General features: G+C 39.4%; 1 protein-coding gene across 3 annotated transcripts in view; it reads left to right on the top strand.

The window, feature by feature from the left end:
- Window positions 1-25,036, top strand: part of LOC126268335 (ras GTPase-activating-like protein IQGAP1) — a 345,429-nt gene that overhangs the window by 241,964 nt on the left and 78,429 nt on the right. For all 3 annotated transcript variants that reach the window (XM_049973901.1, XM_049973902.1, XM_049973903.1), the window contains 2 exons: window positions 11,387-11,513; window positions 23,085-23,187. In XM_049973901.1, coding sequence (XP_049829858.1) covers window positions 11,387-11,513; window positions 23,085-23,187 — 230 coding nt within the window. The remainder of the gene's footprint in view (window positions 1-11,386; window positions 11,514-23,084; window positions 23,188-25,036) is intronic.

Here is a 25,036-nt window from a genome sequence, read left to right as displayed (position 1 = left end):
CAGTTGGCTCTTGGTATGGCTACTCCTTCAGCTAATTCCCTAATCCTCCCACTGCTTAACCGATCCATCTTTGTCACTCCTGTATTATTTCTTGAGAATTTCATTTCACTGGCTTGCGTTTTTCTTCTCTCTCCTCCTCTTATTGCCCAGATCTATGAGCTGTACATCAGGAGTAGAACATAGTGTTCTTAATATATAACCCGTTTTGCAGTTTTGAGGGACATCCTTGCTCCATATCAAGGATCTAAAGCTCTCCACTCTCTCGGAATACTTCTGCTGTCATTTCTTCTATTCTTAGATATTAAGCTTAGCAGATACTTGAAACTCTCCACCTTCCTCATTTGTTCCCCACCAGTTGTTATTCCAGTTGTGACTCTCCTCCTCACCAATTTTGATTGGCTTTTCATACCTAACTTATCCTAAATTTCAGCCTGTACACCTTTACTGTTCCTTGCCATATGTCCAACTGCTTATGCATTTCCTCTTCCTCTCTTTCGTTTCCCCAAATTATCAAATCATTTGCAAACCCCATTGCATTCATCTTTCCTTCACCAGTTACTGGTGCCACCCTGATTATTACCTCATCTATCATTATAATGAGTTGGTATTGTAAAAATATACTTCCCTGCCTCAAGCTGTTTTTGTGTTCCAGCCAATCTCTCTCCCCTCCTACTTTCACACAGCTGACACTCCTATTTTTCTTATTCCCTATATAGTCTGCTTTTCTACTTCTCTGTCCTCCAGGAACGTCCATATCTCATTTCTACTTACAGTATTACATGCTTTTTCAGTGTTCAGAAAGGCCACCAGCATATTTATTCCACATTCATAGTTGTGTTCCTATGACTGTCTTACAGTAAAAAGTAGACTAGTGTGAACCTTCCTTCTCTGAACACAAATTTCTGTTCTCTTGTCCTTCCTTTGTCCAAAACAATGTTTCCAAAACTTTGGAACTATGCACAATGACTCATTTTTGCAATTTCACAATAGTTTTCGCACACTTTTCTTGAAGATTTGAACAGTTATTCCCTACTCTGTATTCTGGGATCCTCCTCTCTCCCCTCACAGTTTTCATCACTTATAATTTAAATAATGATTATTTATAAACTACTTCTATTTCAGTGGTAGTAAACTGTTTTTAATATAATTGTTCTTGTAATGCACCTCTTTCTCTGGGGGACAAATATTAATTATTATCAGTAGTAGTATGTTAAGCTACAAATTATCATTTTAAACCTGTGTGGTGTCCCTGGTGTGCCTAGTCGACCACAAGTCCCAGTCACGCTGTTCACTCTAACAACAGAGTACATACAGGGATGAAGACATGGAGAAAGGTATCATCACAATCTGAATTTAGAGTAATATAACTTTCTTACCTTTATTGGTCATTGTTGCACACTTGTGGTCCAGTGATGAATCTTGCCATCCACTGTTTGTTAAATCAATTTGAGGTCCAGGGTGTGTATTCTGCTGCTTAAGAACTGACACACATTTAAACTTTCCACTTTTTTTTTTGTAAATGCTGATCGTGACGATATTCAATAATTTTCAATGTAACAGCTTTTCCAATACATCACTTCGTACCCCTATCCTTGACCTTCTCAAAGCAAGCGTATTACAGACGTCTCAACACCAAGTGCCCATTGTCTCTGCCTCCGCCCAACAACCAGCTCCTATTCACAGGGCTTACAAACTGTGCAGCACCACCAACCTTGGTTGTATATCGATATTTTACACATCGCATGTATACATATATGAAAAACATAGTATGAAAAATGAAAAGTGTTTATAATATAGTTCTGTGGCAATATATCTCATTATTGTCCTCATATTAACAGTTTTTAACAAAATAATAATATTTCAGATTATGTTTACGTAGTTAAAGTTCACTTGCTCCTTCAAGTTGATTGACGGCACCACACACCACGCCAGCTGGAGGTATCGGTAGTTTCAGTAGTCCGTTACATTACATTCTGAACATGAATAGTTTTCATAACTAGAGAAAAATTTGAATTTCATTGTTGTTATTATGTTGTTTATGGTACCTATCATTGTAGCAGTCCCACTCTCCACACCAAAAATAAAATATTGCAGTTAGTTTAAAATTAGCTGTAGTCAATAAACCTTTTCACTCTTACCAGTTGTGAAAGCCAAAGTGGTATAACTCAATTTATCCCACACCTGAGAAATGAAAGGTTTCTCATTTCATTTAATGTAAATTCATGCTTTACAATAATTCATGATTCATGATGAAATGTACAAGTTAAGTAATTACAATTATGTTTACTACAGACATTTTAGTTATTTATACCTTAAATTCCTTTTTACAGTCCCTAAAAGCTGGAGTACCACTTTTCCTCTCAGCAGTTTACTTTTAGTGATAGATAAAGTATAAATCAAGAACTGTACCTCTCTTCTTATAAACATAATGTGATACAGTAAATGTAAGTGTGCACTTAATGCTCCTGTTACACACTTTTCTCTCACAAATTTAGTTAAAATTATTGCAGTATTGTTGTTAATTACTAGAATGCTACCTACTTGAGTCTAATTGTTCAGCAATGCGTTCATTTATAGATTATAAATAAATTGTTATTTCTAAATGTAAAAATTCTTAAAGTGTAATTCTTGTCATCTGTCATTTCAAGAGGCTCTGTGACTGAGCATGTCTGTGTACTTGATTTCCCATCCATGTCATCTTCCTCTGCTAAAGAGTCAACATGTCCAGGTCCAGATTCCTGAGCCAAACTTGCCGTTGTCCGGTAGTTGAAGAAAACATGGTGCGCTGGAGGGATGTATGGGCAAGTGTCATCATGTCTTTCCTTTTTGCCTTGCAGCATTGTTGAGAGGGAAGAGTTGAACACTAGACAAGCAAGGACTGCCATGAGCATGATGGGAAGTTGTAATATGCAAAGTTTTGAAAGGGATTCTTGCAGCAAGAGATTCTTTGTATAAAACGAAATGTAGGCAGTCTTTCTGGAAACGAAGCCATGCTGGTTCTGCAAGGTTCGCAGGAGAGCTTCTGCAAAGTTTGGAAGGCAGGAGACGAGGTATTGGCAGAATTAAAGTTGTGAGGACGGGCCGTGAGTCGTGCTTGGGTAGTTCAGACGGTGGAGCACTTGCCCGTGAAAGGCAGTGGTCCCGAGTTCGAGTCTCGGACCACACACTGTTTTAATCTGCCAGGAAGTTTCACTGCCATGCTGTTTCTGTTGTTCTCCAATCTTCATTTTGTTTCTGCACTAACGCCAGTTTAAGTGGTTCTTCTGCAGTCATAATTCTCAATTTTAAGGAGTCATATGTAGCACAGGAATCTTTCACTGGGGCATTGGAAAGATAAGTTGAATCTCTCATTGGATATATGTTTGTAGAAACTTTCCCTCAGTATAGTCCTTTCTGGAACTTGTATGATCTTTACAGAGAAGACTGCATTGAGAAACATGACCTTAATATTGAAAGCAGGGCTGAGATATTTCCTGTTAGGCTTGTGTGGCATTGTGTAGTGACTTTCGTAAGGGGGGGACCATTAAAGGTGGTCCACTACCATGTTGACAACATTCTTGGGAATTTTGTTTTTTGGAATATTCTTCCCTCTCAAATCCCCCTGTAGGTGTTTGTCCCAGTTATTCTTTCTTTAGTGCTTGAGTTAATCGACCATTGGAAATGGAAAAGGTATCCAAGAAGAGCTGTTTGCAAATAAGAATATGTTCTGTTTTTACACTCACAAAGTATTTGTATGTAACTGACTTTGATCCTTTGCCCTTGCCTTCAGCATCAATTGGTTGCTGTTGCTCAACATGAACACATTTCACCAGTGTGCAGAGGTGAGCATTCTGTTTGCTGAAGTTTCACAAACCCTAGAATGCTTTAAACAAAGCCAATCTCTTGACAGTAATTAACAGAGTCACACATTTATTACATCCATCACAGTCTTTTTCCATTGAATGTCTTTTCTTCGACATATTTCTCTCTCTCTCTCTCTCTCTCTCTCTCTCTCTCTCTCTCTCTCTCTCTCTCTCTCTCTCTCTCTCTCTTTTTTTTTTTTTTTTTCCCCCCTGAGTCCAACATTTCCTCAGTTTCATTTCTAGGCACTGGATCTTGTGTTGATTTTCTAGTTTGGTGATTGGCGAGGATGGTCCTGTGGCCTCTTCAGGAAGCTGACATCAATTTTTTAGCATAGTGATCTATGCTAATGTTGATTCCTGAAATGGAGGATGCTCAGGTTTAGTATCAGTCTCCAGATACACCCATAAAGTTTATATTATTTCTCCTGTAGTACTTTGCAGTTGTTCGATCAGACAACAAATACTGTTCTAAATAGTCCACTGTGTTGTTAACAGAATCTTCATTGGTGGAGCCTACACTATCACTGGAAAACTTGTAATCTGGATCATTAATGTTCAGTCCTGGAAATAAATATTACTTCTTCACTTCTAGATTCATATACCTTTTGGCCTAAAGCACTTGCAATTACTTTGATTTAACCCTGCTTAACCTACTGTCAACTTTTATAATTTAACTCAACCTTGGCCATAAATTTTTAGGAAACAAGAATAATATTTTAAAAACTTCATTAAGCACAGAATACATGATGGAAAATAGAATAAAGAAAGAAATATCCAACCTCATAAACTTAAACTAAGTTAATTAAAATTACTCATCTGGCATGAGAATATTCTATTCTAAGCTTTTTGTGAACAGATCAATTAAAGAACAAAAGGCTTGTCTGACATTTGGCATTACTCCCAAAGGCCTCACACTTAACGTTCCCATCTCTGGCTGTAACCCTTCTTTCCATCAGTCCCTATACCAGTTCCAAACTGAACAATCCATTGCCCTCACCCACTTAATCCTCCACCTACACATCAACTCAGCCAATGAACACACCCGCCAACTCCTATCCTTAATAAAAGTCCTAAATCTTTCCTCTCCAACATCCACACCGGCTGTTCTCAGCATCCTCCTACAGGCCAACCACAAATTAGAACAGCATGCCACCCTCCACCTGAAAAAACCATCCAATCTCCTGGTTTCCCACATCCGGAAAGGCAACTCACTCACCCTTCACAACCTTTCCAGCAAACCTCAACCTCCTCCTCATTGCACACAGACCCAGTCTCTCCCATCTACTCAATCTCCCACTTCCAGCTCCACTCCCCCCAAAACCTCAAAATTCCAATCAACACAATCTGGAACCACAACACCCTAATTCAGTAGTTAACATTTCCTCCAAACCTCTCTCCCACTCCAAAACCTCTGTCCTATTCAAAGGCCTCACCTTCAGCCCCACTCCCAGATTCAACCAAACAGCCCTCGTCAAAGATTTACTGTCCTACACTCGTACTCTCTGCTGGAAATATCACTTTGCCACGAAGAAAAATGATCCTAATCCTACTCCTAATGATCCATCTCCCCAAGACACTATCCAAATTGAACCCTGCCTGGAACAGCGGGACCCAACTCCTCTTCCTCAAAATCACCCTCCCCAAACCTTCCAGGAATTTCTGACTTCCAGCCTTGACTCTGAATCCTTCTCCCAACATCACCACTGCTGAAGCCCAGGCTATCCGTGATCTGAAAGCTGACCGATCCATCGTCATTCTTCCGGCGGACAAGGGTTCCCCGACCGTGGTACTTGACCGTCGGGAGCATGTGGCTGAGGGACTGTGTCAGCTTTCAGGCAACACTACATACAAAGTTTGCCAAGGTAATCTCATTCCTGATGTCCAGGCGGAGCTTCAAAGAATCCTCAGAACCTTAGGCCCCCTACAAAACCTTTCACCTGACTCCATCAACCTCCTGACCCCACCGACACCCCGCACCCCAACCTTCTACCTTCTTCCTAAAATTCACAAACCCAATCATCCTGGCCGCCCCGTTGTAGCTGGTTACCAAGCCCCCACAGAACGTATCTCTGCCTATGTAGATCAACACCTTCAACCCATTACATGCAGTCTCCCATCCTTCATCAAAGACACCAACCACTTTCTCGAACGCCTGGAATCCTTACCCAATCTGTTACCCCCGGAAACCATCCTTGTAACCATTGAAGCCACTTCCCTATACACAAATATTCCGCACGTCCAGGGCCTTGCTGCGATGGAGCACTTCCTTTCACGCCGGTCACCTGCCACCCTACCTAAAACCTCTTTCTTCATTACCTTAGCCAGCTTCATCCTGACCCACAACTACTTCACTTCCGAAGGCCAGACATACAAACAATAAAAGGGAACAGCCCTCCATCTCTCCAATGGCCAGCTTCACACGTCCGTCCACATCAAACCCACCAACAAGCAACAGTAACTCCATTATGACTGCTGCTACTCATTCCACATCAAACAGTCCCTTCCTTACAGCCTAGGTCTTCGTGGCAAACGAATCTGCTCCAGTCTGGAATCCCTGAACCATTACACCAACAACCTGAAAACAGCTTTCGCATCCCGCAACTACCCTCCCGACCTGGTACAGAAGCAAATAACCAGAGCTACTTCCTCATCCCCTCAAACCCAGAACCTTCCACAGAAGAACCCCAAAAGTGCCCCACTTGTGACACGATACTTTCCGGGACTGGATCAGACTCTGAATGTGGCTCTCCAGCAGGGATACGACGTCCTCAAATCCTGCTCAGAAATGAGATCCATCCTTCCTGAAATTCAACCCACTCCACTAAGAGTGTCTTTCCCCCGTCCACCTAACCTTCGTAACCTCTTAGTTCATTCCTATGAAATCCCCAAACCACCTTCCCTACCCTCTGGCTCCTACCCTTGTACCCGCCCCCCAGTGTAAAACCTGTCCCATGCACCCTCCCACCACCACCTACTCCAGTCATGTAAGCCGGAAGGTGTACACGATCAAAGGCAAAGCCACGTGTGAAAGCACCCACGTGATTTACCAACTGACCTGCCTACACTGTGAAGCATTCTATGTGGGAATGACCAGCAACAAACTGTCCATTCGCATGAATGGACACATGCAGACAGTGTTTGTTGGTAATGAGGATCACCCTGTGGCTACACATGTCTTGGTGCACGGCCAGCACATCTTGGCACAGTGTAACACTGTCCTGTTTATCTGGATACTTCCCACTAACACCAACCTATCAGAACTCCGGAGATGGGAACTTGCCCTTCAATACATCCTCTTCCCATTACCCACCAGGCCTCAACCTCCACTAAATTAAAATTGCACCCACTCATACCTCGCGTGTCTTTCAACAACATCTTTGCCTCTGTACTTCCACCTCAACTGACATCTCTGCCCAAACTCTTTGCATTTACATATGTCTATCTGCTTATGGCTGGATATGTGCAGATGGATGTGTGTGTGTGTGTGTGTGTGTGTGTGTGTGTGTGTGTGGGTGCGCGCGCGCATGTGTATACCTGTCCTTTTTTCCCCCTAAGGTAAGTCTTTCTGCTCCAGGGATTGGAATGACTCCTTACCATCTCCCTTAAAACCCACATCCGTTTGTCTTCCCCTCTCCTTCCCTCTTTCCTGATGAAGTAACCGTTGGTTGTGAAATCTTGAATTTTGTGCATATGTTTGTGCTTGTTTGTATGTCTACCAACCTGCCAGTGCTTTCGTTTGGTAAGTAACATCATCTTTGTTTTTACATATATTTTTCCCACATGGAATGTTTCTCTCTATTATATTCAAATTATTTAATTGGATAGTTAAATATCTACTCACCAAATGGCGGCAGAATACACACATGTGAAAGACTGTTGTGACTGCCAAGCTTTCGGAGCCAGTGGCTCCTTCTTCAGGCAGAAGGGTTGAAGGAGAAGGAAGAAGGCTGAAGGAAAAGGACTGGAGAGGTCTAGGAAAAAGGGTAGATTTTAGGAAAGTCATCCAGAACCATGGGTTAGGGGAGACTTCCCATGCGGGATGAGAAGGAAAGTTTTATTGTTGGGAACTGCATTGGATGAGATTTGAAAACCTGAGAGCTTAAAGGTGGAAGACAGGGTAATATGCAAGACAGAGATTACAGATTACTACTAAAACATCGTGCACAAGTTAATAAGAATGAGAAACTAAGTGCTTTGTACGTAACAGAGGTGGGAGAGGTTGTGGAAAATAGACAGGAAAGACAGTGAAAGATGTAGGAAATTAAAATAGTGTGAAGCAAAGAGTAGTTAAAGTGAAGAAAAGTTGAGACAGAAGAAATTAACATATATTAAGGCCAGGTGGGTGGGGAGAACCAAGGACATGTTGTAGTGCTAGTTCCCACCTGTAGAGTTATGAGAAACTGGTGTCTGGAGGAAGAATCCAGATGGTGCATATGATGAAACGCACTGAAGTCACAAATGTCATGTTACAGAGATGGCTCTGTAACAGGATATTGCGAGATTCCAGTGTATACCCTCTGCCTATGTCCATTTATCCCAATTAATAATCTGGTGGTTGTCATGCCTGATCTGTTTGTATGTTTTCCCCTCAAAGATGAAGTAGTTGTTGGTAAATATAAAGTTGATTAAGGTGAGTAAGAAGGATGTCATACGTTTGGAATCAGGTGGGCACTGATTGAGGAAACGTTCAGCAGCTGACAGACCATGTATGTGGGGGATGTTGGTACTTACATTTTGATGGTTGTCACATCCTTTCTGAGGCAAACGTATTTGTTTGGATGCAGACTCTTTACAGCAATATACCACCATTCTCACCTCAGCCTTCACTGCACGTAATTACCCCACCAACCTAGTTAAAAAGCAGGATTTCCTGGGCCATTATGTCCAATCCTGGGACTGCTGATCACTCCACAAAACATGCCATTGGTGACTTAGTGTTATCCTGGTCTGGAATGTGTTAATTAGCTACTTTGACAGGGCCAAGATTTCCTAAAATCATGCCCAGAAATGAGATCCATTTGGTCTGAAATTTTGCCCATTGGACCTAGAATAGCTTTCTGTCACCATCCCAATCTCTGCAATATTCTTGTCAGGCGCTATACTCCTTCTGCACCCATCTCTGCAAGACTTGCCCTATGCGCCCTCCTACCACCACCTATAATAACCCTGCAACTGGCAAAACATGTAGTATCAAAGGGAGAGCCACCTCCAAAACAACACGTCATATACCAGCTAGTATATAAACACTGTTCAGCCTCCTACATCGGCATGACTCCCACCATATTATTAATTGGAATGAATGGATATAGGCAGAGGGTATACACTGGCAACTCGCAATATCCTGTTACAGAGCCATCTCTGCAACATGACATTTATGACTTCAGCGCGTTTCATCACCTGCACCATCTGGATTGTTCCCCCAGACACCAGTTTCTCAGAACTCTGCAGGTGGGAACTAGCACTACAACATGTCCTTAGTTCTCACCACCCACCTGGCCTTAATATATGTTAATTTCTTCTGTCTCAGCTTTTCTTCACTTTAACTACTCTTTGCTTCACACTATTTTAATTTCCTACATCTTTCACTGTCTATTTTTCACCACCTCTCCCATCTCTGTTATGTACAAAGCACTTAGTTTCTCACTCTTTTATTAACTTGTGCGCGATGTTTTAGTAGTAATCTCTGTCTTGCATATTACCCTGTCTTCCACTTGTAAGCTCTCAGGTTTTCAAATCTCATCCGATGCAGTTCCCAACAATAAAACTCTCCTTCTTATCCCGTATGGGAAGTGTCCCCTAATCCATGGTTCTGGATGACTTTCCCAAAGTTACCCTTTTTCCCAGTCCTCTCCAGTCCTTTTCCTGCACCCTTCTTCCTTCCCCTTCAACCCTTCTACCTGAAGGAGGAGCCACTGCCTCCAAAAGCTTGCCAGTTGCAACAGTCTTCTTTACATGCGTGTGTTCTGCCACTGCTTGGTGTGTAGATTTTTTTTTTATCTATTTAGTGAAATAATTTTATCAATAATTGATTATTTTTGTTGTTATAAGAGCACAATGAATGGTTTATGTATTTAATGTGAGACATCACTGCTTGATTCATGTAGAGTTTAACCCAGACCTCAACATGGAGTGCAAACTTTCTGCTTTAATAACATATGGATATTACATATCTAAAAAAAGAAAACAATGCTAATACTTGCTAGCACTATTGCAATGCCTTTCTATTTTAGATCATAAATTAACATGCAAAGCAACACAGAACAACATGACCACATGGCATTTCCACTTGATTTATATAACTATTGCTGCGAAAACGGTTCACTCTGGAGTGAGAGGAGGAACGCATTTGCCACTCTCAAGCAGCTCCAGTTGGAGTTGTTATTATACCACTTCTGCACAACAAATTTCCGTGCATCGTTTGTAGTTTTTTAGTTATACCACTCAGTTTACAATTTTTTGATTTGGACCACCTTGGTTCTCAGCAGCTCGTACAAACTCAAAACTTTTTAATTTTGCATATAAATGTAGCAACAATTTGTGACAAAAATAGAATGTAATTGGCTCGATCTGCCTGTTTGGATTTCTTGTCTTTCGTTTCAGCTGGAGGAAGTTGGTCCCTTCAACTGAAATAGCTCAAAATCACAATCTCCAGAAAAATCACTTCATGACCAATGCTAGTATAAATGATAAATTGAACTGAGTTTTGTTGCATTTAGATGAGTAAATGCTACTGTCAGAATTAGCTATCAAATCAGCATCATTTCATCTCTTAAAAGAACTTTTTCCTGTTAGAGCTTATGTTATAATTTTCTGTTTTTCTGTAAGTTGTTTGTTTATTGTGATAATTACTTGTGGCATATTTGTTTGTTTGTCCACGCTTAGACCAGTAGTAGTAAACCCACAATTGTTTAAAGAATCAAACCTCCTTGTATGAAACAGCTCCAGATAACTAATAACTTTACAAATGAGTTACTGTGTTGAATATTTAACGTCAAGCATGTAAGCAAGTAAAAGTTTAGAAATGGTTGGTTGGCAGTTGCTAAGTGCTCTCATTCTCAAATACTGAATGGGTATAGTCAGGCTAATATGCATGCAATGAGTTATGCTGTCTCAGAACATGTACACAGTTTCTTACTGTAATACTTGTGTTACTGTGTTAAACCTTTACCATAAGGGTATACCTCTTAGAGTGGATTATGATAGCATTTTAAATTTTTTAATTTGGTCAGTAATTATACAAAGTATTGAAAATCAAAATTTTGTTGCCCCTGGAATCTCTTAGATGGCAGCCAGCAGTAGGATTGTAAATTGTGAACTGGATTAGTCAGTTAGCAGTGTAGATATTTATTTTTACTCTCTGGAATAACTTATGCTGTTTGAAGTGTTGTTCAATCCAGTACTGCCTGTATATTTTTTCCAGTGATTAAGGAGTATTTACTTGTTTTAACACACATTCTTGTGCTGTCTATTTGTTGTTCCCTTTTGTGTCTATTTTTTAGTTGTAATTCTATATGTTTTACAAATCTTTGGTTTTTTACTTTCAGGAAATGTGCGACACACATGAGCTGTTAGTAAAATATTTGTCTCAGATTGCACCTGATCCTATGGACCCATTATGTGAACTACTGGAGGAAATGGGTCCAGTGCCTTCCCCTGAATCTCTTATTGGTTGTGAGTAATTTTTTGCATATTTGATCTGTTTTCTTAAAAATCAGGTGTTCTGTAATTGTTTCGCTTATTACTATAGTATGTTGTGAATGGCATTCTGAAAAATAATAAGAATTGAGTTAAATTATGTTACACAATTGCTGGCCATATTTAGCTTCAGAAGGTGAAATATTTAGTATTGCTGTTAGTCACACACAAAAGAACACAACAGTGTCCCAGTTATCAGAACTATCAGTTCTTTCCTAGGGAATGAGAGGGGGATAGGTTAGGGAAGGTTAAAAAGGAGGGGTAGGTCACTCAGATGCCAAGATACATATGAGGAGGAGATTTAAATAAATAGATTTGTGGAGTGAATTGTACTTGTGATAAAAATGCTATAAGTCATATATGAAATGGACATGAAGTTGCAGGTGCCGTTATTGCTGGCTGGATGAATGCACTCTCAGTTCTGAGAATGGCAAAGTTATACCTTCAGTAGAAAAATTTATAGTAAGCTAATGTGGTGGCTAAGTGATCCTTCCAGTGGGTGACTGCTTTACTTTTCACATCTTTCTTATATTATCGTATTTGTTGAAAACTGGTAGGATTTTTCTCAAGAGTTTTACAGTAGTAACTATTAAGAAACAGTTGATTCTCCTACAGTACATGCACAATTCATGTTGTAGCATAAAGTGAAATTCCCTTTCTTTCAGTTATCACATGACTGAGTTAAGATGTCAGAACTGATGGGGAGATGAGTGGCTGTAATTGAAGAATGACGGTCTGTAGTCAGCAAAGTCAACAACACAGTTTTGGCATAACTATAGTCAACTCGGCGGAAAAGATCCTCACAATATAGCAGTGCTGTTGCCAGCTTTCAGATGCCTATCACTGATGGCTACCAGCAAAAGCAGTAGTCATCTTTATAACTGCGACAACACGTAGATTTTGTCTTAGAGACCTTTACAAAATGGCATTACGTAATTGGTTTAGGTGGGCCACAAAGCTTCTGTATGCAGCCTACCGCAGGTGGCAGGGATTTTTTTATGCTGATTCGATTACAACTTCTTTCAACCAATGAGATGAGATTAAGTGTTCTTAACAAAACTCCAAATAGAGTTCTTCCTTGTAACATGGGGACGCCTAGGTCAGTGAGAGGATACACCCTTCTCCAGCGTATAATATGTACATGTCAGGATGTTTAGATTTTGGTAAAGTCCACTGTCTTTCCACGCAAAAAAAGGAAAGAAAGAATCTTTAATCAACCTGAAAATTTATTTGCAGAGCAGAGTGCTCTACTACTGAGCGTTGTCGTCCTGGAGGTGGTATACTTTGCCTTCCACCCAATCTCTGAACTGAATGACCCAGCCAGGTACACTGGGGCTACAGTGTAAAATGGAATCTGATCCACATTGCAACTTATAATTTTTAACACTAACATACATTGTCAGAGATAAAATAAGTCATAAAAATTGTAGGGGTTATGGGGAATCAAACTGCAGAACTATGGATTTAGTCTTCACAAATGAGAATGCAAATTGTAATTTAGCTATAAATTTGCCCTCCGTTTTGTACTACAGCAGGAATTAAGTTAGCTCTTTCCAAATTTTCATTTACCATTCCAAACTGTACCCAGTGCATTAGGAACAAATATCCACTCATTCATTATGCTGGGACTGGATGCTAACCATTAAAAATGTCTCATTTTGAAGCTTTTCCTTTATCATACGCCTGTTTTCCTACGCTACTTTCTTTAAGCAATTTCATTATCTGCTTTTGGTTTTAATTGATTGTGTAAATTATATTTATGACTTCACATTTCTTCATACTTGGACTCTTATATACATGTTACCATGAGCTCCAATACCTTCATGGCTTAAAAGTCATGTCATCCTCATTTCTTATCTTACCAGTCCACATACTTTTTAGCATCCTTTGGTAACATGATATTTCAAGTGCTTCAATCCTCCTTTTTTCCATTTTCCTCACAGTCAAAGATTCACTTCCATAAAATCCTGTGTTCCAGACATACATTGTTAGAAATTTCTGCCTCAAATTAAGGCCTATATTTCATACTGGAAGAAGTGTTCAGTTGTCGATAGGCACTTGCAAAAGAAAGAAAACTTGCTAGCTTCCCTTTGGCAAGCTGGAGTAAAATAAAATATCTCTCTCTCTCTCTCTCTCTCTCTCTCTCTCTCTCTCTCTCTCTCTCTCTCTCTCTCTCTCTCTCACTCACTCACTCACTCACTCACTCACTCCTGTGCCCTGATATAGTGCTATTGGTACTTGTAGAATTTGTTTAGAAGAATGCATGCTTTGTCTACGCTAGTCTTTGTTTTGATTCCAAGGTAGGATAATTCTACCACTTTTTCTGCCATGAGCTTATCAATTTTGATGGAAACTTTATCGATAATCTCATTTTTGACATTCCTCATTACATTTGTATTGGTTTGCTTTGCTCCCAGTCACTATCTGTGCATAGTAAGCTAGTCATCCAGTTCAGCAACTCCTTTAATTCTTCACATTCGCTGAGGTTGGGAATAACATAAGTTAATCTCATCATTGACCTTAAATTTTGATCCCAGTTCTGAAACTCCCTTCACTGCTACTTCAATGTACAGGTTAAACAGTAGAGAAGAAGAGTGCATCAGTGCCATATACCATTTTTAATCAGAGCTATTGTCTCTCTCTTCCATTCTAATAGTTAGCACTTGTTTCTTGTATGTATTGTATATTTTCCATTATTACCTGTAGCTTATACCTATTTTTCTGATAATTCCAAACATCTCAAACCATTTTACATTGTTAAATGCTTTTTCAAGATTTATAAATTGTATGAAAGTGTCTTGATTTTTCTCAAATCTTGTTTCTATGGTCTAATGCAACATCAGAACTATGCCTCTTTTGCCTTTGCTGAAGACAAACTAATCATTATCTGACAGATCCTCAGTTTTCTTTTCTAGTCTTCTGTAAATTTTTCTTGTCAAAAAGTTGTACGCATGAACTATTAACCTCAGTTGTGTGGTAGTTCCCTCATTTATCAGCCTTTAATATATTTTGGACTTTCTGATTGAGTGGATGATATTCTTTCAAAAGTCGGATGTATCTCGAGTATTTTAGATGCTACAAGTAACTGGAATAATCACTTGGCTGTGCATTGCAATAAAAATAAATAAATATTATTACTAAATATGCATATGACAACACCCTTTAAACTGATACAATGTGATTGAGCTACTAGAAATGTAGTGCAGGACATCGGACTTCGTTTCTTACTTCTTCAGTTGCAGTTGCAGGCGGCGGACTCCGGGATCACTGGCACTTGTCGTAATCAAGAATCCCTTCCTTATATGTTTTTTCACTTACTTCAATAAATAAAAAAAACTTGATACTGTTTCTACATATAATATTATTCATGCACACACATGATACCTACAGCTCGCTGTACTTCATATGTAAAATCACACATCTTCATTGTGTTTCTACATACGAGAGAGTGTAAGAGTAAACAAAAATCATGTACAAATAATTGAATGAAAGTCCCTCTGTTTGTCTGCCCCCCACCCCCTACCCTCCCTGCACGCATTCACAATTAACGTCTTTGCCAACTCTTATGTTCAATCAGTGTTTTTTTATACATTTGCCAATAGGGGTTGATGCCCTCTATTGTCGGCTTCCTTTTTTATTTAATGAACTGGATCTGTCAGATTATCCTACATATGCTCGTGATTGAGCTACTAGAAACGTTGTGCAGGACATCGGACTTTGTTTCTTACTTCTTCAGTTGCAGTTGCAGGCGGCGGACTCCGGGAACACACTTTGCCTTTACAAATGTCTGCTTGTGTCTGTGTATGTGTGGATGGATATGTGTGTGTGTGTGAGTGTACACCTGTCCTTTTTTCCCCCTAAGGTATGTCTTTCCGCTCCCGGGATTGGAATGACTCCTTAGCCTCTCCCTTAAAACCCACATCCTTTCGTCTTTCCCTCTCCTTCCCTCTTTCCTGAAGAAGCAACCGTCGGTTGCGAAAGCTAGAAATTCTGTGTGAGTGTTTGTGTGTTTTATTTATTGTGCCTGTCTACCGGCGCTTTCCTGCTCACACTCTCACTCTTTTTCACCCCCCTGATGTAACAACACTTAAGTCTTTCTTTCCTTTGACGTCAACCATATAATTTAATGGCATGTCAAAATATACGGGAGTTTGGTCAGCATTTCCTATCTGACCAAGAAGGTATTGCTTTTCTGTGTGCTGCCTTATTATGAAGCACTGAAATTCCACAAGTTTTTCTTCATAATTTTTCGGCAGCTTCTGTGCAACTGAAGTTCGCCTCCCATGTGAAAAATCCCAGCGCTTCATAAACAGATCAATCCAGCTGCGATTAGCTTTAAAATTTTTGTTTTTTTGCTCTCTAGCAATTTCATGTGCCATAATTTTTAAAATTTCGGCGTTCACAGGCAGGAATTTCTGATGCTGTTCCTTAACAAATCATTTAAAAATCACTTCTAATGCATCATATCGGCCACACTTTGGCCCACTAAATGCTTTCCTGCTACTTGAACATTCAAATAACTTGTCCCTCTGTAGTCGCCATCGACTGACGTTGCTCTCATCAATCTTGTATAGCAGTCCTGCAGCACGATTAGAACTTTGTTCCAAAAAAGAAATAACTCCCCTCTTGACTTAGGCACTATAATGAAAGCACTTCATTATGGTTCACTAACACCAACAAGCACTTCACAAAATTCCACAAAGCAATAGGTGCGCTATGTGAAATCTTAATGAGCCCCAGCGTATCAACTCGTGCAACAATCCTAAAGTCTTGTGCATTGTTGGTATTTTTGTGTTAAGAAATTTATTTTTGTTGCTACAAATATTTGAAAGGCCGTTACGTTCGAAGATGAACAATACAGAATTTCTATTTACTTTGTTGGATAATGTATGAGAATACAGTGGTCGAAACTCGGGGCGGAGAAAAAAAAGCTCGTCTTCTACCTTTTTTTAAATTTATTCACTGATGCAGAGGTTTTGACACAAGTATTTATCTTTGTGCTTGCAAAACATGCCTGTGTAGCACTACATATATTCGACAACAGAAGTTAGTTGTGGAGGCACCTACCAACATTTTTCAGAACTTCCGCTTACTTTGCACTCGATTCTAAGCCCCAGGCGGTTTTTTGGATTACAAAAACCAGAAAAAAAATGCAGCTTAAGTTCGAGAAAATACGGTATGCTCCCCTGAGGGCACAAATACTAATTCTGCTTTACATCATTTTCTGTTTCTATTAAAGACATGAATCTTTTCATATGCTACTTCTCACATTTCTGTACACAAAATGTTAACAGAATAAGCCATAGACACAAAAATCATTTTCTTTTAGACACATTTCTTTGCAACTGGGCATGTTAACCTACTTACTACCTTCAACTCTGACTTCACACACGTCTCCCCACAATGAAATTGTCAACATCCTCGCACAACTTCCAAAATAATAATGATTTCCAAATCTAGGCAAGCTTAAGATAATATTATGAAAGGGATAAAAAGAGGTAGAGGAGACATTGCGTTGTTGATAGGCACAACAAAAAGGTGTTTAAGCTTTTTGCCAAAAGATTTTCTTTCAAACTAGAAAAACCCCATACAAGCACAACTCACACACACATGACCAGTGACACAGTTTTGGAAAAATTGTTGACCCTCAGGAAAATTAGAAAAGAGCTCCTCTAGGACAGTATTGGATATCAGTCTACTTCTACTTGAGCATTTACTATAAGTTCAGAATCACTACAAAAGGGAAGGAAGCTACCTGTCTTTCATCCTGCTATCAAAAGAGAGGTCCACTGGATAAAAGGGGTGGGGGAAAAAACTTGTTATTGTTTTCGTCTATCCACTTCTAGCTGAACTTCATCCTGGAGAGCTAGTAGGATTTGACATGCTTTAAAGAGATATTACCCAGCCAATGGCTCCAACATTATGTGGGCATGAAAGTTCAGTTGCTTCCCTAACTCTGGCTCAAACAATGGTGCAAATTAAGAGTGGATAGTGTCTACTGATTCACAGGGCACAAAATGTGGAATGAATGTTGAATTGAAAACCCCAATGCAGAGTATGTGTTCACATGAAAAGTGTGCCAGGTGGATCTGTAGCCACCAGGTAAGGCAATATCCGAGTAACAAAACCACTGCCACTGTTAGTTCAGAATGATGTATGTAGAATGGAGCTGGAGGGCTGCCACACAGACAGACATATTTATCACATTAGGATCCAATGTTGAAGTCTAATACATTGAGTGTGTTCTTACTGGACCATAGTACAGGTTTGGAAATCAATGGAAAAGTCTGCTGAGCATACTGTGATATTTTAAAAGCACATGCAGTGCGTAACACTTCTGTTAAATAGGGGCCCAGCTAAATAAAGTCTGTATACGCGCTTCTGTGTCAGGGGACAGACAGATTGTGGCATATCATATTATACTTTTAGCATAGGATTGTCCACATGTATACATAAATTGGTACATTTTCTGCTTAAATGTTGAATGTCGGCGATCCACAAAGCATAGCTTTCAGAATGAGATTTGTGATGTTGCAAAAACTCTTAAACGGTCTGCTGCTACAGGCATTTTGGTTGAAAAATGTTCTGAAAGTAAGGCAAAAATATCTAAAAGAGGCAGCATAGGTGAGTTCAACAGTGGAATCAACTTTTCCACTAAGTTATGCAGCTGAGGATTGGTTGTCAGCAAATAAGCCCATCCGTGGTCAAGAAACTTAATCACTTGTCCAAAAATTCAGCATTTACCATTTTGATACAGTTTCCAATCTTCCTGTTGCGATGTTGAACTCATCAAAAACTTTACCAGTTCCTGATGTTGATTGTGTTGTTGCTGCCACACTTCAAAAAACTTTGCATCCATGATAATGGTCATTGATACAAAAGTAACATCCCCGTTGCCAATTTTGCTACTCACGCTTCAAGACTACAGTTATATATTATATTTGTATAAATTCACTAAAACCTGAAACAAAACTCAATTATTTCACAACAAATAAACTGAAAGACCCCCCATGAACCAAGGACCTTGCCGTTGGTGGGGAGGCTTGCGTGCCTCAGCGATACAGATAGCCATACCGTAGGTGCAACCACAACGGAGGGGTATCTGTTGAGAGGCCAGACAAACGTGTGGTTCCTGAAGAGGGGCAGCAGCCTTTTCAGTAGTTGCAGGGGCAACAGTCTGGATGATTGACTGATCTGGCCTTGTAACAATAACCAAAACGGCCTTGCTGTGCTGGTACTGCGAACGGCTGAAAGCAAAGGGAAACTACGGCCGTAATTTTTCCCGAGGGGATGCAGCTCTACTGTATGATTAAATGATGATGGCGTCCTCTTGGGAAAAATATTCCGGGGGTAAAATAGTCCCCCATTCAGCTCTCTGGACGGGGACTACTCAAGAGGATGTCACTATCAGGAGAAAGAAAACTGGCGTTCTGTGGATCGGAGCGTGGAATGTCAGATTCCTTAATCGGGCAGGTAGGTTAGAAAATTTAAAAAGGGAAATGGATAGGTTAAAGTTAGATATAGTGGGAATTAGTGAAGTTCTGTGGCAGGAGGAACAAGACTTCTGGTCAGTTGACTATAGGATTATAAACACACAATCAAATAGGGGTAATGCAGGAGTAGGTTTAATAATGAATAGGAAAATAGGAATGCGGGTAAGCTACTACAAACAGCATAGTGAACGCATTCTTGTGGCCAAGATAGATACGAAGCCCACACCTACTACAGTAGTACAAGTTTATATACCAACTAGCTCTGCAGATGATGAAGAAATTGAAGAAATGTATGATGAAATAAAAGAAATAATTCAGATAGTAAAGGGTGACGAAAATTTAATAGTCATGGGTGACTGGAATTCAGTAGTAGGAAAAGGGAGAGAAGGAAACGTAGTAGGTGAATATAGACTGGGGCAAAGACATGAAAGCGGAAGCCGCCTGGTAGACTTTTGCACAGAGCACAACTTAATCATAACTAACACTTGGTTCAAAAATCATAAAAGAAGGCTGTATACATGGAAGACGCCTGGAGATACTGACAGGTTTCAGATAGATTATATAATAGTTAGACAGAGATTTAGGAACCAGGTTTTAAATTGTAAGACATTTCCAGGGGCAGATGTGGACTCCGACCACAATCTGTTGGTTATGACCTGTAGATTAAAACTGAAGAAACTGCAAAAAGGTGGGAATATAAGGAGATGGGATCCGGATAAACTAAAAGAACCAGAGATTGTACAGAGTTTCAGGGAGAGCATAAGGGAGCAATTGACAGAAATGGGGGAAAGAAATACAAAAGAAGAAGAATGGGTAGCTTTGAGGCATGAAGTAGTAAAGGCAGCAGAGGATCAAGTAGGTAAAAAGACGAGGGCTAGTAGAAATCCTTGGGTAACAGAAGAAATATTGAATTTAATTGATGGAAAGGAGAAAACATAAAAATGCAGAAAATGAAGCAGACAAAAAGGAATACAGACGTCTCAAAAATGAGATCGACAGGAAGTGCAAAATGGCTAAGCAGGGATGGCTAGAGGACAAATGTAAGGATTTAGAGGCTTATCTCACTAGGGGTAAGATAGATACTGCCTACAGGAAAATTAAAGAGACCTTTGGAGGTAAGAGAACCACTTGTATGAACATCAAGAGCTCAGATGGAAACCCAGTTCTTAGCAAAGAAGGGAAAGCAGAAAGGTGGAAGGAGTATATAGAGGATCTATACAAGGGTGATGTACTTGAGGGCAATATTATGGAAATTGAAGAGGATGTAGATGATGATGAAATGGGAGATATGATACTGCGTGAAGAGTTTGACAGAGCACTGAAAGACCTGAGTCGAAACAAGGCCCCCGGAGTAGACAACATTCCACTGGAACTACTGACGGCCTTGGGAGAGCCAGTCCTGACAAAACTTTACCATCTGGTGAGCAAGATGTACGAGACAGGCGAAATACCCTCAGACTTCAAGAAAAATATAATAATTTCAATTCCAAAGAAAGCAGGTGTTGACAGATGTGAAAATTACCGAACAATCAGTTTAATAAGTGACAGCTGCAAAATACTAACGCAAATTCTTTACAGACGAATGGAAAAACTAGTAGAAGCAGACCTCGGGGAAGATCAGTTTGGATTCCGTAGAAATGTTGGAACACGTGAGGTAATACTGACCCTATGACTTATCTTAGAAGCTAGATTAAAGCAGGGCAAACCTACATTTGTAGACTTAGAGAAAGCTTTTGACAATGTTGACTGGAATACTCTCTTTGAAATTCTGAAGGTGGCAGGGGTAAAATACAGGGAGAGAGAGGCTATTTACAATTTGTACAGAAACCAGATGGCAGTTATAAGAGTCGAGGATGAAAGGGAAGCAGTGGTTGGGAAGGGAGTGAGACAGGGTTGTAGCCTCTCCCCGATGTTATTCAATCTGTATGTTGAGCAAGCAGTAAAGGAAACAAAAGAAAAATTCGGAGTAGGTATTAAAATCCAGGGAGAAGAAATAAAAACTTTGAGGTTCGCCGATGACATTGTAATTCTGTCAGAGACAGCAAAGGACTTGGAAGAGCATTTGAACGGAATGTATAGTGTCCTGAAAGGACGATATAAGATGAACATCAACAAAAGCAGAACGAGGATAGTGGAATGTAGTCGAATTAAGCCGGGTGATACTGAGGGAATTAGATTAGGAAATGAGACAATTAAAGTAGTAAAGGAGTTTTGCTATTTGGGGAGCAAAATAACTGATGATGGTCGAAGTAGAGAGGATATAAAATGTACACTGGCAATGGCAAGGAAAATCGTTTCTGAAGAAGAGAAATTTGTTAACATCGAGTTTAGATTTAAGTGTCAGGAAGTCGTTTCTGAAAGTATTTGTATGGAAGTGAAACATGGACGATAAATAATTTGGACAAGAAGAGAATAGAAGCTTTTGAAATGTGGTGCTACCGAAGAATGCTGAAGATTAGATGGGTAGATCACATAAGTAATGAGGAAGTATTGAATACGATTGGGGAGAAGTGAAGTTTGTGGCACAACTTAACCAGAAGAAGGGATCGGTTGGTAGGACATGTTCTTAGGTATCAAGGGATCACCAATTTAGTATTGGAGGGCAGCGTGGAGGGTAAAAATCGTAGAGGGAGACCAAGAGATGACTACACTAAGCAGATTCAGAAGGATGTAGGTTGCAGTAGGTACTGGGAGATGAAGCAGCTTGCACAGGATAGAGTATCATTGAGAGCTGCATCAAACCAGTCTCAGGACTGAAGACCACAACAACAACAAACTGAAAGAAAATTAAAGTATTTGCACAACTAATTCATTGTGCTTGCAAGTTAACCGAATACAGAAGAGTTTATAATATAGTTACACAGACATGGCAACATTGATTGATGGTGGTGGAAACCATTATAGTAATTAATTTGCTTGGCTGAATAAGTAGGCCAGTCTGTAAGTGCCAAAGCTAACCTCATTCTAACTACCTCACACACAGTAGTAGTCAAGTTGCATAACAATAAGTGCAGTCTGCTTCACTATTTGGCAGTGTCCATGAGTATGGGATCGTCTTCTGTATAGAATCGTTGGTTAGATCAGAATACAACACTGGCTGACTTGCAGAGAATGAAAGTTACCTTATGACCACTCGTGCTTAAATCAGCCAGCTAGCTGGTGTCGCATGATCAGTCTGTAAGATATGCTGTGTTTTTCTTGGTGACAGATCCCTTTCTGGACAGACATCATGTCATTTGTCTGTAGTTCATTCCTTCTATTATTGCAGCCAGTGGTGTTAAAAGGTTGATCATACCACTTTGATATGTAAGCTATAGTGTTTAAGTGCTACAAAGCTTCTGTTGTAGATGGAAGGCAGCGTATGTCACATTCAGTTTATGTAAATTGCTTGAGGAGTTATCTTGTATGGGATAGAGCTTGTCCAAGGTGCAATGAAGAAAGGAATATTCAAAAAGTTGGTACAAGGTGAGATGGATTTATTGCACAGCTGAATGTATGTTAGGATTTATTTTGATAATGATGAGGAATACATCTACTACTTCTCCACCTGGAATCTGACATGTCTGTCTGGGGCACTGGACACTGCTGTAGGTAATGTGTTACAGCACTGTAAAAGAGAAGTGTAGACAGTCTTCATTTTTTTAAAGAAACCTGGAAAACTACATACTGTCCTGATTCTTGGAGAACGTCCTCATTCCACTCGTCATATTACAAAGTATTTGTCCAAGTAATAGTTATGGCTTCTCTCTTACTACTTTTGAGAAAGACCTTAGAGTGCATGGTGACCCCTAACTAACCTGCACTCTAAAAACCAAGAGGCACCTATGAATGCATATAGAAACTTTGTGCCCCCCCCCCCTCTCCCAAACTTTCTCACATGTTGTTGAAGGTATAGGTTCTATTCAATAGCCAATTTAACGGAGGGAGTTTATTTAGCACTGTTTTTTAATTTCCAATTAGGAGAATAGGCATTTTAATATTTGAGAAAAATATAACTCTCTTTTTATCATTATAACATACTGTATCATCACTTATATTGGCATTTTGTTTTAAGCATCATGTGAATCTGCCTTGTGCCAGAAAGGCATGTGCCTGGAACTGGTAAACCACTGTGAGCTTCTGGATGATGATTCTGAAATCAGCAAACTATTTGTCAGGTATGTATAAGCTCTGTATGGGTATGCATTAATTAGTGTGCTTATTGCTTTCATCCACATTAGTGTAGTTTGCATTGTTCTCAAGTCAACTGAAACTTTCGTAGAGAAGATATAAATGCAATGACTATTAGTGATAGATCACTAAATGTTTGTCTCAAACTGTGACTGAAAGAAATTAAATAAGTTCTAAAACTCAAAGCATAAATTTTATTAGTCAGTACATTAGTAGGTCATTGTTTGAGGAAAATGACTATGAAATTATCTAAATGGATATCTGGTAAATGGTGTAGCTTAAATTATATTAAAAATTATTGAATACGAAAACATAAAATCCCAGATCTTATAAAAAACTGTAAAAAGTATAGTCTTTGTTAAAAAGGGATACCAATGAAATATTAAAGGTGTCATGTACTAATCTTCAAATGAAAAACAAAAATATGTTAATCTCTTACCTAAAAAGTTGCATAGGAGGTGCCTTCATTAAAGGAACTTTGATGAGTGGATTTAGTAAGACAAGATATGTAAGCCGGTGGTGGTTACCAAGTATTATGCAACAGATATCAACATAATTATAATTTGCCTTTGTTTCATGGAATTGCATCGCACCAATAATATAAAACATTATGAGCATTAATGAGGATTTTCAGCAGATATTGAAGTGTAAGTGTAGGTGTAGTGGTTTTCTGGAAAAGCAGTATTAACTGGTGCTATGGAGGATACAAATTCTCTTCACATATATGTAGTTGTACATCGTCTTTCCCAATGTGTTTGTTCAGAAAACACACATTACAGTACACAATACACGTAATCCGTTTATTGCATACATTACTCATACCTCAGTACATATGCAATCAATAAGAATTAAAAATCCTTTCAGGGATTTGTACAGAAAGAAATGGTAGCTGACATTTCACTTGGATAATAGCTACTACAAACAGCATAGTGAACGCATTGTTGTGGACAAGATAGACACGAACCCCATGCCTACTACAGTAGTACAAGTTTATATGCCAACTATCTCTGCAGATGACGAAGAAATTGAAGAAATGTATGACAAAATAAAAGAAATTATTCAGATAGTGAAGGGAGACGAAAATTTAATAGTCATGGGTGACTGGAATTCAGTAGTAGGAAAAGGGAGAGAAGGAAACGTAGTAGGTAAATATGGATTGTGGCTAAGAAATGAAAGAGGAAGCCGCCTGGTAGAATTTTGCACAGAGCACAACTTAATCATAGCTAACACTTGGTTCAAGAATCATAAAAGAAGGTTGTATACATGGAAGAAGCCAGGAGATACTGACAGGTTTCAGATAGATTATATAATGGTAAGACAGAGATTTAGGAACCAGGTTTTAAATTGTAAGACATTTCCAGGGGCAGATGTGGATTCTGACCACAATCTATTGGTTATGACCTGTAGATTAAAACTGAAGAAACTGCAAAACGGTGGGAATTTAAGGAGATGGGACCTGGATAAACTGACTAAACCAGAGGTTGTACAGAGTTTCAGGGAGAGCATAAGGGAGCAATTGACAGAAATGGGGGAAAGAAATACAAAAGAAGAAGAATGGGTAGCTTTGAGGGATGAAGTAGTGAAGGCAGCAAAGGATCAAGTAGGTAAAAAGATAAGGGCTAGTAGAAATCCTTGGGTAACAGAAGAAATATTGAATTTAATTGATGAAAGGAGAAAATATAAAAATGCATTAAATGAAGCAGGCAAAAAGGAATACAAACATCTCAAAAATGAGATCGACAAGAAGTGAAAAATTTCTAAGCAGGGATGGCTAGAGGATAAATGTAAGGATGTAGAGGCTTATCTCACTAGGGATAAGATAGATACTGCCTACAG

This window comes from Schistocerca gregaria, chromosome 1, assembly GCF_023897955.1.
Source record: "Schistocerca gregaria isolate iqSchGreg1 chromosome 1, iqSchGreg1.2, whole genome shotgun sequence".
In the NCBI taxonomy this organism is placed as follows: Eukaryota; Metazoa; Arthropoda; class Insecta; order Orthoptera; family Acrididae; genus Schistocerca; species Schistocerca gregaria.
Note: the sequence above shows the minus strand (reverse complement) of the source record. Positions and strands in the feature narration are given on the sequence as shown.